General features: G+C 43.7%; 1 protein-coding gene and 1 non-coding gene across 9 annotated transcripts in view; one reads left to right on the top strand and one right to left on the bottom strand.

Moving 5' to 3' along the window:
• The window catches only part of Snrk (SNF related kinase), a 52,437-nt gene that overhangs the window by 17,336 nt on the left and 17,847 nt on the right, over positions 1 to 17,254 (bottom strand). For all 8 annotated transcript variants that reach the window (NM_001357774.1, NM_001357775.1, NM_133741.2 and 5 more), the window contains one exon: positions 14,766 to 15,461. In NM_001357774.1, coding sequence (NP_001344703.1) covers positions 14,766 to 15,354 — 589 coding nt within the window. In that variant the 5' untranslated portion in view covers positions 15,355 to 15,461. The remainder of the gene's footprint in view (positions 1 to 14,765; positions 15,462 to 17,254) is intronic.
• Positions 15,775 to 15,912, top strand: LOC115487297. The gene has a single exon (XR_003948486.1). It is a non-coding gene; the product is annotated as a small nucleolar RNA SNORA48 (small nucleolar RNA).

The following is a 17,254-nucleotide window of genomic DNA, read 5'->3' as shown; positions in this document are numbered from 1 at the left end:
CTGACTTAAAACTAGCACAGAGCCCTGAGTGTTGCAAATGGCAGGGCCACAGGAAGGAACTCATGATGTCAGAGTACACTCTAGCCACTGGCCATGGAACGATCAGAGTTGATTTGCTTGCTGGGTTTCATTCTTTGGTCCAGTCTTTCCTGTTCTCCTATTCCAACCTTTTAGAAGGGGCGTGTTCACTCTGTACCTCTGCATAATGAAAATAGTTACATAAGGGTTACAGCTAAGAGACATTAGTCTCAAACAGACTTTGAATGTTGACCCTCAGAACAGTGTAGGGACTGGTATGACTATGGAGATGAAACACATTTTACATAGAGATGGCCATGAGCCTCTGAGACCAGGAGCAGTATGTTAAGACTAAAGTCTGGACTGCTCCCCACTGGCTAATGTTCTGGGCACCTGATCCTCAGCCTGAGGTGCCATTTGGAAGGCTGTGGCATCTTTAGGTTAAACCTGGAAAAAGCAAGCGAGCAGGAACTGGCCTTTGAGGGTTACACCTGGCCTTGCTTACACTCTGTTACTGACCTCCACCACCGTGAGCGGCTCTGCCATACACTCCCACCAGAGAATTGCTAGGTCATACCTTCCCTGCTATGATCTAATGAAATGCTCATTACCTAACCTCTCATAACCTAAGACAATCTTCCCTCACCTAAGTTGCTTCTTTCAGGTCCTAATGAAGGTCCCCAGGAGCAGACGTCTGATATGAAGGCCAGTAAGGGTGAAAGCAGAATTACCTCTCATAAGTTGGAGAGGGAGGTGACATTATCTTAATAAAAATTCATCTTAATACTATTCTATTTTTCCATGAAAAGTTTTAATACAATACAACTATAAGCTCCTGAGCCTGAGGTGGTAGTAGTGCTACCATCGCAGGCCAGGCTGGAGAAACATGGATACAGAGAAGAAACACCACATTACCTTCATTTTAAAAACACAATAGTGAGATTGTGTGCAGATATGCTAACAAACAAAAAGCATCCAAAACCCAAGCGTGGTAATGCTACTACTTCAAGTGACATTTTGATTTCAGACCCAACTATAAAGGCTCTTGGTTGACAAAAAAAAAAAAAAAAAAAAAAAAAAGAAAAAAAGAAAAATAAATGCTTACTTAGTAAAAAAAAAATATATATATATATATATATCTTTCAATTTGTGGTAACACAGGAAGAAGAGGATAAATCTGAAGTTTGATTTTATAGAGGATGGGAGTCACTGGTAGTTCTCAGGAGAACTAGAAATACAATTCCCAAATCAGTCCAGCAGCTTCCCACACTGGCACATGGTAGGATTATCAATCATAATACAGTCGAATGGTGCTGATTCTCAGGCTGATGTAGTAGAGTTTATATTAGAAAGTCCTCTTAGGAAGGCTATCAAAAGATAAAAATGAAAACAAGACGGAAAAAGAACATGCCAATTAAAAAATAACTTCTAATAGGAATTATCCAAAATAAAAATGAGAAAGAAATAAAATGGGAAGAATGAGAGGTTTCTGACAGAAACCTCTACTAGTTTTCCTCAAACTTTCTTTTAACAGAACTAGTCAGGAGTCAATAAGTAAACAGAACCAGAAAGCTTTAGAGTCACTGCTGATGAAGCAGCGCTGCACACAACACCTCCTATTCCTGTACACACCTTTATTCAAATGGCACTTACTAGCAACCAACACTCGACCTGTGCAAAGACACCCGGGACTCTCCGCAGAAGTGTGAGGACCCTGGGAACCTACACAAATCTGCCCCTTGTTTCCTGTGTGGTAAGTCTGACACTTGACTGCCTGTGGTTTCCCACACTGAACTCCATTTACCCAGCAAGAGGTACTGGTCCGAATCCAAAATTACCTGGAGCCCTGGCTACTAGAGGTTCTTTCCTGCTCCAAACAAGGTTTGTGGTTAGTCCTGAGGGTAGGAAAGCTAGCACAAAATGAACCACCAGGTTCTTTCAACAGATTGCTAACAGTGAAGCTGGGCCACGGCTGTGCTCAGGGGTAGGGTGCTTGCCAGGTCTGACCAAAGCCCTGGGTTCGATTCCTAGCAGCACAAAACGGCAAACCCAGAGCAAAGCAGAAGAGGGTAGAGGAACCTAGCTAGATGAGCCTCTCACACATGCAGCAAGCTGTCTCTAGCACCCTCTGTTTCACTATTCTCTATTTTGAAGCATGGTTTCAGGGGGAAGCAGTCCTTCCTTAGCAAAGCCAGGAGGAGTGGATCACCATGGAGGTCTCCACACTTCCTTTCCAGCAAGACTTGAGAGAATCAAAATGTTCCATGCAACTAAAAATCAATGCCCCCCGAACTAAGCTAAAAAATTTGTCCCAAATTGTCCCCACCTGTGGCCCAGTCTCATCAATGGCACTTCTACACTTTATCTAATTTTAGGAAACAGCACTGCCCATTTACTCAACAGGTTCTTTGACTCCCTAGTCTAGGACCCAATTCTACCGTGTGCTTTAACTTTCCAAGCGCTCCCCTACAACTCTCATCTTCTTTTCAAGCTCCTTCACATCACCCTCCAGCCTAGAGACCTAGGACCCGGAAATCACAGCTGTAGGTGGTCATTACTTTTTCACCATTGTGCAGAGGTCTGTGGACGCAGACCACATTCCCTGGACCCAGCTGAGCCTGCTACTGCGGGAACCTGAGACCATGCAGAGCACAGTTCTCTGTAAACACTGTGCAAATAGCAGCTCCAGACTGCAAGGGCAGGCAGTGCTTATTCCTATCTTAAAAAATAAAAAAACAAACAAACAAACAAAAAAACAAAGCCAAGAGGAGGAGGCCTCTAAGAACTGTGAGGCAGAACGCAGAGGGTGATCAGTGATCACCAGTTGCAGTTTGCTTTAGTCAGCTCTTTACCACCTTGTGCAAACTTGTTTGCTCAAGTCAAAATAGGGAAAAAGTTCAAGAACCCAAAGAGTTATCAGTCACACTGTGAGCTTGCACATCCACACACATCCACACTGTGAGCTTGCACGCACGCACACACACACACACACACACACACACACACATCCACAGCCACACTATGAACTTGTACACAAACATCCACACTGTGAGCTTGTACACACACATCCACACTGTGAGCTTGCACACACCCATACACACATCCATAGCCACACTGTGAGTTTGCACACACACACATCTATCCAGGCAGACAATAGACACTAACTCAGCATTCCTTCACATCCCACTTTAAAAACCTAGTGCCAATCTAGAAACGGCTTTCATAAATGAAGAAAGTAAGATAGTCAAGATAAGCGAAACAAAACAAAACCACAGGCTACTTCTTTAGCATGGCTTCATGAGAAGAACATGCATGCATGGCAGGGCAAGAACCACCTTAGCCAACTTATCTCGCTTCCGTAAGCCTAATTTTTCTTCTATCACTTCTCTGGTAATTTCTTGGTGATATCAACTGCTTCTGGGTACAGAGCATCTTGCTCCCTCTCTCCCTCTCCGCGTGTGTGTGTGTGTGTGTGTGTGTGTGTGTGTGTGTGTGTGTGTGTGTGTGCCACAGGAACGAGAATGAAGGGAGAAAGAAGGAGACCTCAAAATAGTCTTGTATTCTTGGAGAGAGGGAGCCTTCACTTGTAATGGTGCAATCTGTGGGGTTCCCTCAAGGGACTCACAGGTCAATCTCTCCATAATGAGAGTAATAAAAATTCAATCTTTTCCTTCCTTTCTTTCCACCCCTCCCTTCTTTTGTTTTTTTCAAGACAGTTTCTCTGTGTAGCTCCAGCTATCCCGAAACTCCCTCGGTAGAGCAGGCTGGCCTTGAACTTAGGAGATCTGCCAACCTTGGCCTCCCAACTGCTGGAATTAGAGTCATGCGCCAGCACTGCCTGGTGGATGACTTCTATTTTCAATACAAGTAATTGCTTCAAAGATTATGAACACTCAGTAAACCCAGGTATGTTCCACAAAAATCTATAGCTGACATAAAACATTTCTTTTTAAAACTAGGATTACTGACCATCTTTGTATGTATCCATGTGCATGTGTGTGGAGCTGTATATGGCTATGTATGTATATGTGCATGCATGTGTTTGTGGGTCTGTGATCTCAATACTAACACGTGGAGAGAATCTAAGGAGTCAGGCAGTGTTGGTGGCTGTTGTGATTTATTCCGTTTCCTTGCTCCAGGTCAGGTTGATTTGCATGTTCTGACCAAGTCAGAGCAAACACGGGGAGCCACCCAGGTATATTCCAAGACAACATCCAACTGAATGACTGATTCCCTCACATTTTCTGCCTAATCAAAACAACCCCTCAAGGAATTGCTAAAGACAATGGTGAAGAGTTAGTTACAAATGCACACCTTTACAAAATTAGATCTTTTTGATCTACCTCCCTTTTATAAGCTCTAGGAGGAAATCCCTAGCTGCCATTCAATTTTATTGTAGTGCTGATCTCAAAGTCTGAGACTTTCACATCTTCAAAGTAAAAACCATGGAGACAAGGGTGTGAACACAGCAGCACACGTCCAGAGACAAGGGTGTGAACACAGCAGCATAGGTGAGAGACAAAGGTGTGAACACAGCAGCACAGGGTGAGAGACAAGGGTGTGAACACAGCAGCACAAGATGAGGACTCTTTCATGACATATCCAGTGTGGATGCTCTTTCAAAGGGGTACCCACTAAAGAATACTATGTCAGGACACAGTGACTTCACAGCTGGTTCCAGGTAGTAAACTGAATACTTCAACCCCCCACTCAGTCTTCTACAATCAGTCTGACTCTGAACACAAACTAGAAACGTCTCCACTGAGGACAAAAGTGAGTGGTGTGATTCCATCTGTTGGGTTAGTACACACTTGATAAACTTGATACTTAGGTTTAACAGCAGCTATGAGGTTTTTCTGTCTGCTTGCAACCATATTGAAAAATTGTCTTTTCTCCATTGAATTACTTCAGCACCTTTTTTTTTTCTGAGAAAAGCTATGTATGAATGTTATCTATGAATGTATGTTATCTATGTATGTTAGCATGTATGCTATCTATGTATGTGTGTTATCTATGTACGTAAGCTATGTAAGTATGCTATCTATGCATGTTACCTATGTATGTATGTTATCTATGTATGATATCTATGAATGTATGCATATATGTATGTTATCTATGTGTATTGTTAGCTATGTAAATATGTGTGTTATGAACTTTCCACTCAGTGCTTTCTGTGTGTGTACCCTTCACACTAGGTTGTCTACCACAATTTTGATCACTATGTTTTACACTACATCATGAATACTCTAATCACTTGTAAGATAAAACATTTTCTTACTTAACAAGTGCCTACTTACAAGTTGTTTAATGAGACCCTTTTTATCTGCTCAGAAAGGCTAAGCACAGCTCAATGCTCAGCTTTCCCCCCTTAACTCTTCATATACAAGAATATGTTTAACAGACTGCATCCCAAGGGGTCTGCCATTCCTTCTCTCCAGATAAGCCATCCCTCCAGTCAGCAGCTACAATAGTTCTTCTCCTGCTAGCTTCTGAATACATTAGTCCTGTTTCTTTGTCCACATGACTAGAATAGCCAACTGAAGAACCAGTCTAAGATGCAGAGGAACCTGTGAGGGGCCCCTGCCTCCTCTAAAGGGCCACAGCAGACTCAGATGCAAAGTCAACACATATACACTCTAGGCTGCACACCACCAGGCTGTGCATTCACCAGGCTGCACACCAAGAGGTCATCACACTGAGGCCTGGGTCAGCAGTGAAGGGGCTGGAAGCAGCAGAGGCATGGCCCCTTTCCAGAATGCAGCACCCACTAACAGGCGTTAAAGAAGAGGTCTCCACACTTCCTACTAGGTGAAAGCTGGAAACAGAAATGCTGAGCTTGCTAGTATTTTATATAAAATTATTGCAAATCTCTAAGAAACTCTGAATGACAGCCATAAACAAAATATGTATGGTTTGTCCATTTTAGGTACAAAGGACTGCGGGTTTTGTTTGTTTTGTTTCTTGTTTTTCTCTGCTTCCTGGTGCACTGCCAAGTCAGGGCCAACTCAAAAGTTATTAGCAGGGTGTGGTGATGCATATCTAGAATCCCAGGACTCTGGAGGCTACAGCAGGAGGACAGGAAGTACAAAGCCAGACTCTGCTTTAAATTAGAAAAGAAAAGGTGAAGGAGAGGAGAGACTTACGGGTGGGGGTGGGGGTGTGAATGCATAAACAGATCTCTATGAACACAGTAACTGACAGTTTAGGAGTCTCAGCGCTCCATCTTATATAAGGCAACCCCATGTTCACATGACAGCCTCCTCTCCTCCCTTCACAAAGCCAGAGAGTCAAAGGTTAGACAGAGGTCACACAAACTCTCCACCAAGAACCCAAACTCCCCTAACTGATGCTATCACTTTGATACTGAAGCTAGATGGTCAATCCCAGCAAGTTGTATCAAGTTGTTTTCTTACAACCTGGTAAAGGCTGTGCCTGTATTGAACAGTCACCAAGGCACCCACTGAGGAGAACAGTGGGACTTTGCCCCACAGGGAATCATGGCTGGTCCCACTGTGCCAACTGAAAACACACTTACATGAGCTGACTGAAGACTGACACCAGTTCTGAGATGAAGCAGAGAGCCAGTCCTCAGGAGCCCAAAGGTGTGACCTTAATGATTCCTTATGACAACCAAGCCCAATTAGCAAATGGTGTTCTCCAATAGAAAGGGTCTTTTGAGTAGTATCTGAAAAGCATAAAATCACTAAAACCCCCAAACCAAAAAGGCTACTTTAGTTGTTGGAATACAAGCTTGGAGATGACTTAGACTTAATAAGAGTTATGTAGATCATCTGATCCTGGTATTCTGCTGGACTCATTGTCTTGTAAGAATCTGTTCCACCAATTTCAGTCCTCTAGAAAGTTAAGTACTGCTTAAACAGAGAAACAAGAATCCACCCTGGCACACAGTGATGGGGCTTCTCTGTCTACTAAGCTCTCGCCCCACAGAGGGTCTCTTATGAACCGTAGCAAATATGTCAAGACCCAGTGAAGAACTGATGCATATAAACTTAGCTAACGTGTCAAATGAGTTTAAAACATACAATAAATGTGCTGAACAACTCCGAGTCCATTACGGTGTATAATGTGGTTGGTAATGTGGCCACTGGTTGATGGACTCTTCAGGAACAACCTTGTCTAGAAACCTTAGCTCAAAATTTCTATCATCATTTTCTACCCGAATCACAGCTAGATAATTTATAGAAAGATAGATAATCTACAGTAGGAAAAGTGGGAAAGGGCTCTGAGAGATGGTTCAGTGCTTTAGAGCACTGACTGTTCTTCCAGAGGACCCGAGTTCAATTCCCAGCACCCACACAACCATCTGTAATTCTACTCCCAGGATATCTGATGCCCTCTTCTGGCCTCCACAGGTACTGCACAGATGTGGTACAAATACATGCAGGAAAAACACCTAAACACCATCACTCTCTTTATTCAACCTCTCCACTAGCCCTCCTTTATTTTCAGCAAAGGGGCATTATGCCCAGAGCCTTGACTTCAGGCCTTAGATCTACCTTGGAGAAGGTCTCTATCCCTCAAATCCCCAGACATAGAGCCACACGGGCTGACAGGCTACCATTTGCCTTTCTAAGTTAAAATTTAAGGATATTAGTTAGGGCATTTAGTTTCTGAAACATAGAATGCATTTGTGTGTACATGTGTGGCGCCTCACCTGATGTTCCTTAGGCATCATCCACATCTTACCAAGGAGACAAGGCTGGCCTCACAGGTCTGCTCTCCACCTACTTAGCACATACACTGTCACGCCTGATGTTTTAAAGGTGTGGTTACTAAAGGAAGAGGGGAGTGAAACAGGAGAAGCTGGTGAAGGGATATGTCTGGGATGAAGGCTATGAAGAAGCCCGCTTCTACAGGCCAGTCTGCGTGGTGAACGCAGCTCTGCGCTGGTCTTCTTCTACCACTGTCAGTGTGGTAAGTGAGAAGCTGATTGACAGAAACCACAGCCACTGAAAGAAAGAAGTCACACACTGTGCAAGGCCATCCTCAGCCACATAAGCAAGTCTGAGCCAGCCTGGGCTACAAGACACCTCATTTCAAAACAAAACAAACAAACAAACAAACAACAACAACAAAAACCCAGACATTTGTTCTAACCACTAAATTCTTTGTTTTACAAACCAGTTTTCCTTCTTTAAGAGGCTTACATTTTATACATAATAGAGCTTTAAAATTAAGAAAGGGCAGCAGGAAAAACAGGCTCAGGCTCCCTTTTATAGTCTCAGCACTCAGAAGGCTGAGACAGGAGGGTTTTGAGTTGGAAGCCAGCCTGGACCACATACCGAAACTATCTCAATGAAGGGGAAGGGGGTGTCAGTGTTTTGAGCATGAGATCTGATGGTGTGACCATTCTGCATCTACATGCATTTCTGAGTTTAAATAGTTGCTGCCTACCTGTTCTTAAAGCACTGCTGAAGTCCCAGCCCCACCTGTGTCCACACTGATGTGAAAGGGAAAGATGGGACAGAGAGAAACTTCTGACTCCTCTCCCATCTCTTGAATACTGGGACTGGGACATCTCTTGAGTGTCTTGCCTGGACCACATAAGGTTTATGCAGCAGTGGGGGTTAAACCCAGGGCCTTCTGTATGTCAGACAAGTGCTCTATCAACTAAGCTACTTTTTTTTTTTTAACACAAAGACTAACCAACTATACAACAAATACCAGCACTTATTTACTTTCTTTTTCTTTCTTTTTTTCTTTCTTTAACTTTACATTTTTTTAAAGGGAAGAAAGGTCCTAGCTTTAAAGCCTGGCTTCATATGCATATGTAAACAAGCTTCTGAGAGTTAAATTCAACCAACATGTGGGAAAACATGTGAGCAAAGCTCCCAGGCCTATCCTCCCACCCCACTTTCCCACAGCAGCTAACACTGTAGAAATTCCCCTGAGGATAGGTTTCCAGAATGGAGAGCACTTTTTCTTTACTCTTTCTCCCACAACCAGAGGCAGCCAGGATCTAAGGCCAAATGTTCCCCTGGGACAGCAGCCATAGCACAGGCCACGGCATTCTGTGACTCCCCAAAACAGGACACACTGAGGCAGTTTTGCCAGTGGTCTGAGGGCTTTTATGTCAGGCATTATTACTGCAGGAGGTAACAGAGCCCAGAGAACTGGAGAAGGACTGGTGAGGCAGGGGGCCCCACCTATGGAGAAGTAAGGGCCTCACAGACCTGGTGGCATATATGCAGGAGAATCCTAGACAAGACTATTCAGTTCCAGGCAAGAACAGGAGATGACGAGGTCAGGAGACAGCCAGGTATGACCAACTGTAACAGCAGCAGATGCCACCAGAACCATTAAATAAACAGTCCAGTGAGTAAGGTAGAGACAGACTGCTGCCTGGAATGTGTACATTGGAGTGTGTACACTCTCCTCCTCCTCTTCCTCCCTACTCTTCCTCCCTCGCTCTTCTTCCCTCCCCCTTCTCTCTCCCTCTCTCCCAGTCTCACACACTCAGATTTACAGGACGACCCTCAGTGTACAGATGTGTCACGTGGTGTTCCCAGTGAGCAGAACTTTCCCTAACTACAGCAGATCAGAAGCAGAAGCAGACACTGACAGCTTGCACAGCTCACTCAGACCTCAGTATTTTAAAGCTACCTTTCACAGTTTTGATGTCATTTATTACAGGCACACACAGAAATCCCATCTTAAGGCTGCCCCTGGCCCATGTTGGTGAACCAACACCACACCACCATCACCTCTAACCCTCACACTCATCACCATGTTCCCTACAATGTGACCACAAAAGAATCCCATAATGGAATCAGAGTGCACAGTGTTTTGGCATGAGGTGGGATTTTTGTTTTTGCTATGAGATAGTTCTCTTTGTAACTAAAGCTGGTGTGAGTTCATGATCCTCCTGCCTCTCCTTTCTTAGTGGTAGAATTAAAGTATGCATTTCTGCACCTTTAGTGTGTACTCAAGAGCTTCAATAATGAGCATCTTTATTGCTGCACAAACCCCATGGTGTGGGAGGTGTTGCTCTCCCCATGATGGTAGACTTGTGGGTCGATGTGAGCACAGCTATTCATCACAGCAGAGGTGTGACCACAGGGCTGCATGGTAACTGTACATTTTATTTTGTAAGAACCTGCCACACTGTTTCTAAATCTGGTCTTATCTTATTAGTGATCCCTTTGAAATCCTGGTTATTGGTTGTTGGTGGTGGGTTTTGTTTGTTTTGTTTTTTAACTGTAGTCATTCTAGGTCCTCTGCCTTTCCCTACAGACTTTAGATATCTCTGTGTGTAAGGAGCTATGGGCATCAGCTGGGGGCTGTGCTGACTGGATCCCCGTGGACAGGGTGGCATCTACAGTGCACTCTCCAGCCGTGAGTAGGGCCTGCTCTGCATTTCCCACATTAGCACCTCATCACTTTCAGTTAGATAAGTCCATACACGTTCCTATTTATTTCATTACAAATGATACTGTTTTAATTTTGTCCTCCATGGGTTTATTCATTGATATTACAGAAATGTATGTGTTTTCTTGGATTTTAAGTCCTGTGAGCTGAACTCACTTATTAGTAATTTTTTGTAGACTTCTTGAGATTTTCCAGGTAGTTAACCATGTCAATTATAAGTAGAGACAGTTTTATTTCTTCCTTCCACTGTGTATGCTTTGGGGCACTGTTAGGAATAGCAGTTAGACATCCTGCCTTGTTTCTGGAGACGGGACTGTAAAGGCCCACGATGCGACTCACAGGTCTCGGGCTCTGAATGACCCTGCTCCTGGTTACTCCCAGTGTATTGAGAACATGCAAAGGCATGTTGTAGTGCATGCAGAATGGAGCACAGACTTGGAAGAAGTCTACAATTGGTATATTAATATTCATGAGTATACATTCATGACGTAGGATGATCAGCACTAAAACGCAGAGCCATGAGTGTAAGAGATACTACAGAGTACACATAATTATTTTTACATATTTGTAAAATGTGTACATACACAATACAGAGAGCATATGCAAATATTAAGCTATATGCTTAATCTGAAGCCAAACTTGCATTATATTAATGTGAGGTCATGTTTAAAGTAACTTAGACTTCATATCTATTTATTCCATAACTGGCCATAATAAACTAATGCTGACACTGCCTATTTCATCTTTGAAATGTTTGCCTATAAATTAGGAAGCATCTAATACAGTTTTCAGGTCAAAAAATCTAATATCCCAGGAAGACTCCAAATCTCAAGAGAAATTTTTAAAAGTTTCAATGTCAAATCTAATTTTTTTTAAACTTTAAAATCTTTGAGAAGTCAAGAAGCCCTAAGCAGTGTCAGGGCCTGCACTGCACGAGCGCCAAAAGTCCGAGACCCAACAGTTTTCATATCTTAAGAGTTTCTACAAGGAAGAAAATCTGAATAAGTGTTTTCCTAGAACTGTTTTGGAAAATAAACAAACAACAACAACAACCATACCCAGAAATCTCAATGAAGCTCCATTCCCATACTCCTCTCCACGGCCAACAGAAGTCCCAGTGTACCTCTGTCTGTTCTTCCACAGGTAACCCCACTGTCCACTGCCACACTGCAGTCTCTCCACAGTACCCCAAAGCTGCTACCAGAGAGTCCAGAGTTTTTAATGCAGACAATCATTTTCTTCCCTCTCCAACAAGAAGTCAGCTTGACACAGCTGTCTGGAAGCCCCAAGAGGAGAATGCAGCAACAGCCTCCAGAACAAGATCTGGTCGGACCCCTCGCCCCCTCCCAACCCCTACATTCCTAGACCTGGCAGAAAAGGGGCTACAGAGGATGGAATGAAGGACAACTCCCAAAACCTAGCTCCAGGACCTTCTGGTGCTTCTTTCTAGACTTACACCAGACACAGGAAGGAACTGATCTAAGCAATGGTATTCTGATTTTTCTACCTCCTAACTGTACCTAGGCCTAGCAGACCAGCTTCAGGAAGGAAAAATGGACCATGGGTCTGGAAAAGAAGATGGCATCTAAAGGAGATACTGAATCTGTCATATAGTTAAGTCCAGAAGCCAGCACTTCCCACTTAGGGGAAGTTTTTGTCTATCCACTAGGAGGCTGCAACACCCAGAAATATACACATAGGCAAGGTATTGAAAAATCTCACAGACACAAGATGAACAAGCAACCAATGTCTCCTCATACCCAGAAAAAGTGAATGTGAGCAGAAGAAAGGCCACAAAGCAGAAAAAAATAAAATAAAATAAACATTCAGACAAATCTATCAATGGAATGCTGACAGACAGAGAAGCAAAACCCAGACAGCTCAGTAACACAGGACCAGTGACAAGAAACAAAGCCAGTCTCACACCAGATATCAGCTGGCCACTTTAGAAGCAAAAGGGTGGCAGAAAACATGTAAAATTAATAGTATGTGTGTCTATATCCAACCAAAGTATTATTTTGAGCAGATTTCTAGATAGACAAAGACATGGAGTACCATTCACAAATCCTCCATAAAGGATTATTTTTAAAAAATGTTAGAAATGAAGACACTAAAGAGGTTTCCAAGAAATCATACAAGAACAGAGGAAACTCAGAGCTGAGAAATATCACGAAAAGAAAAAAAAAATCACATAGAAAACAAAGGTGTGGTTAATAAGTGAAACCAAAATCTGGTTCCCTGAAGAATCAAGAATATAATGACAACAGAACTAAGCCTTAAGGCAAAAGGAGCCAAGACCCATAAAGAACAATGGCACAGCTTATCTAGGATCATTTTGTCAAAACATCACTAACTTTGGCATAATAGCATATTAACAGAAAGAAGACTTTGTGGAACCAATTTTGTATTTATCTACATCACATCACAAAGGGTCAGTTAAAATCAAATAAAATAACAAAGAAAAAGAAAGAACCCATAACTGAATTCACTGCACACGTCACTAACACATCATTATCTGCTGCTTGGTAACATTCTCCAAACACTTTTGTTCTTCTGAACTTTTCTGAAGCTTCATTATACAGTATTTAGGATAGACGTAAGAGGAGGAGGAGGAGCAGAGGAGGAGGAGGGGCAGAGGAGGAGGAGGGAGGAGGGGAGGGAGGAGAGCATCAGTGTAGAAGTGCCAATAGAACAGAAACACAAAACTTCCTGGGAAGTTCCTGGAAAACCATGTTCACTTTACGGCCCATGCATCACCTGTCAACACATGCCACTGCACTGTGCTTTAAACAATCATAACATTTGTATCATATGTCCTCTTTACCAATTGCTTTCTGTCCTTACACATACTTAAAGAAATCCATCATGATGGCACATGTGCTGCATTTTTACCAACGTACAAAATTAAGTAGGAATATTGAACAACTTATTCAACAGTGACATAATACACTTCTTTAGTGGGTTGGGGCATCCACAAGGCTCTGTATTCCATACACACACACACACACACGCACACGCAGACACACACACACACAAATAGGAGAACTACTTGATCACATGATGTGTACATCTTTCTTTACCAGGGTATTGCCAAACTGTCTTCTAAATTACACAATTGTTCCTGATTTTCACAACATTTGGCTTGGTCTTACTTCATGTGTGGAAAGCAGAAAGGTATCTTACTACAGTTCTCTTCTGCTTCACCCTGTTTTACATATTTACATCCATGCCTGTTCTGTCACCTGGCTTTATTTTCTGATTTAAGTGGCTTCACTCACCAAAATCTCTGGCTCAAATACCCTAACCAAAGGCTGACTGAACCAGGTGGTCTTTGAAGGCAGAGGTCACCCACCATCCCTTCTTTGCCAGAACCCAACAGTCTAACAAATTCTGCCTCCCTCCACCATGTTTTATGTGACATCGTCAGTCTAACATGTCAGCATGTTGTTCTCACTCATCTCCTGTGGCCTGCAGCGCACATATCAACACTCTTGTCTATGAAGTCTGATGTCCTGTTCATGTGACCTAAGAATATGTTTCTCTGAGATTAAATAAAATCTAAAGCTGATGGCACCTTCAGTTCAACAAATCCTTTCAAGTCTGAACAATTTCTTGTATGACCTTCACAACTGATATGGTTTAAGGGAACAAAGCTAATCTAACCTGAAAAACAGCAAGTCCTTCCACTACAGACAGGTAACTCTGGACAAGAGAACGAAGGATGCTAGGGGAGAAGGCAAGGACAGCTGGGAATGCTAAGGGCCCCATACCAAGAGCCCCACATACACTGGCATGTAGCACAGCAGTTTCCTAGTCTGCCCTTTGTTCCCATGGTGATGGGGCAAAGTTCCCATCTGTACAATGAAAAAGCAAACAAAATACCATAGGAAAGCTGTCCATCTTACAGACAAAGAAACAGCAGAGTGGTCAGTTACTTAGTCAAGGTCACAATTAGCATGAGTCCAATTTCTAATAGCCATGTTGCCACCCCAATGTTGTGTGACAAGATTGTTAAAGGACATTTGCAGGAAGGGATGGTCAGGGTTACTCCCAGAAAACAATCTAAGAAGATGAAAGGGAGTAAACTCAGTCTTTAAGAAAAAAAGCTACAATGAATGCCCTGAAAGGTTCCCTTCAACAATACTCTAATTACCTTTGTTTTAAAAACACCTTTAGACATTTTCCCTTATAAGTATGAAATAACCTGTCTGCCAGCTTAGGAACACACAGTATTCATGAGACCAAATTTCTTAAGAAAGACATATATAATCAAAATTCTCTTTGGAATTATTTTCAACCAACATAACCAACTAACAGCAGTGGCAGGTTCCACAGAGCTTCCTGGGTAGGTCACCTACCTACTGCAGGGGCATCGTACTCATCGCCAAGCAGGATTTCTGGAGCAGAGTATGCAAGAGACCCGCAGCTCGTGGTGAGTTTCTTTCCAGGCTGAAATTTGTTGCTGAAGCCAAAGTCTGTCAACTTCACAAGACCTTGTTTTTCAAAAAAGACTACATTCTCTGGTTTCAAGTCTCTGTGGACCACATGGAGTTTATGGCAATAAGATATAGCATGAACTATCTGAGCAAAGTACTTCTTGGCCAAGTCTTCATTAAGACCCTCCTCGTGCTTCATTATATAATCAAACATATCTCCTCCATCTCCAAGTTCTAGAATGAGATAAAGTTTGGTCTGGGTGTCTATGACTTCATAGAGACGCACAATGTTGGGGTGCTGCACTAGTTTCATGCACCTCACTTCCTGGAAGAGATGACCAGTGGCTAGAGTGTCCAGCTTCGTCTTGTCAATGACTTTCACTGCCACCTTCTCACCTGTGAAGACATGCCTGGCAAGTTTGACCACTGCAAAATGACCTCGACCCAAGGTTTTATCCAGATCATATAATCCAGCAATTTTCCCATCATATCCTCGCTTGAACCCTGCCATGCTGGTTCAACAAACAGAAAGATACTTAAAAGTGCTTGAAGTGGGTCTTCTCATATGAGTATATCTGTTGGAAATAAGGCCTTCATTGTCAACATCATAATGGATACCTGTAAAACAAGAGAGACAATCAACTTGTGGATTTTCTTTCTATTATTTTATTTTGAGTGCCTTAAGTCAGTTGCAGTATACAATGAGTCAGGGTAGTTATTAAAAATCTACTTATATGCTTAGAATTTATAATTCAAAATAAAAGTTTAGAAGTACCATAGTCCACAGACAAAAAGCAGCAGCTCATTGGAAGCAATTTTGGGGGGGGGCGGAATATCAGAAATAAGTAACTGATAAGTTTGAAAAACTATGTTTATATGACAAATATTTTCTAAAAGTAAAATTCCATCAGACTTTAAAACTATGGTGAGAGACCCCAGCAATGGGCAGAGACACCTTGTTGGTGGTGTTCTTATACTAGGCAGGGGCAAAAAGGACGGCAGCCCTTTGTTTCATCCTAGCTTGATGGGTGGTTTGGTGACTAAAGCTGTTTATGTCTAGGACATATAAAAATTAAATCAAATCCAGGCGGCACAGCACAGCACAGGAAGAAGACAGAGACCACAGGAAGACCACAATGCCCTTTAGCCCATGGCACAAGTGGACCACAGACACTCCCTGTCTCCAAGCCACTCAGCACAATGGAGGACGAGGTGCATGCATGGCCAGCCTGCAGTGGGAGCTACCACAATGTGAGATTATGTGGTGGTCAGAGAGGAGAGAAAGAGAAGTGCAGTAGCTTGAGCTTTATGGAGAGAGATGGAACTGGAGACTTGTGGGTGGAGAGGAGAAGTCTGGTGTGAGGGGCCAGCTCACCACCTGGGGCTATGGTCGGTCAGGTCCCAGCCTGAGCTGCCACTGAGGGTCATGTCTAAGTCTGTGACTACTCAGCAACAGGGGCCAAAGTTCATGTCCATAACTCATATTACATCTAGAGTACATGGGCTGTCCCTGGTGAGGGCAGCCTCTGAGAATCACAGGATCATGTGGATGTCCATGGGCTGTGCATAACTGGCCCCTCCCCTCACTGGGTGCAGTGAGCTCTGGAGAGCTGGTCCCATCTCTCATCTCTCGCCAGCAGCAGAACTGGGGAGAGCAGACCCTGTGCCTTGCTCAGGCAGCACAGTTGAACTAGTCCTGGTAGCTGGGGTGTGAGTGAGCCAGCCACAATGGCCTGAGTGTGGGAGAGCTGACCCTGGCACTCATTAGCTGGGTGTGGCATGGCTGCACAGGAGATGCCCCTGCCCCTTTGGCAGCTGGGAAAGCTGCTCACAGGGTCATGAGCTCAAGAGAATTATTCCTGCCCCTCATCAGCTGCAGGACTCAGGATAGCACGGTAGGGCTGGTCCTGGTAGAAAGGATATAGGTAAGCCAGCCCAGTGGGTGAGTGCAGGAGAGCTGGCCCCACCACTAGTCTGGTGTGAGGTAGTATGGGTATGGGGCTGATACCCTCCCTTTTCTCTCCTTGTCACCAGCAGTAGCTAGGAGAACTGATCATAAGACCTAGCCCTGCCCTCTTACTGGCTGCAGCACTCATGGGCCCTGCACCTCACCTGGGTAATACAGAAGAGCTGGCCCTGATGGCAAGGCATGACTGAATCAGCCCCAAGGGTCTGAGAATGGGAGAGCTGACCAGTCCCTCACAGGCTGCAGCACTTGGGCCCTGAACCTTGACTGGGCAGCACAGTGGAGCTGCCCCAAGGGCATGAGAGCAGTAGAGCTGACTTTGGCAGCCTAGCTGAAGCAGTGCTTATTATTGTCCTGGTGGTGCAGATAAGGGAGAGCAAACAGGCTGATTAGCTCACACTGTGGCATACTACAGTCTCCATGATGAGATGTTTTCTATGCTTTG

This window comes from Mus musculus, chromosome 9 (genome assembly GCF_000001635.26).
Source record: "Mus musculus strain C57BL/6J chromosome 9, GRCm38.p6 C57BL/6J".
NCBI lineage: Eukaryota > Metazoa > Chordata > Mammalia > Rodentia > Muridae > Mus > Mus musculus.
This window is presented reverse-complemented; position numbering and strand designations above follow the sequence as displayed.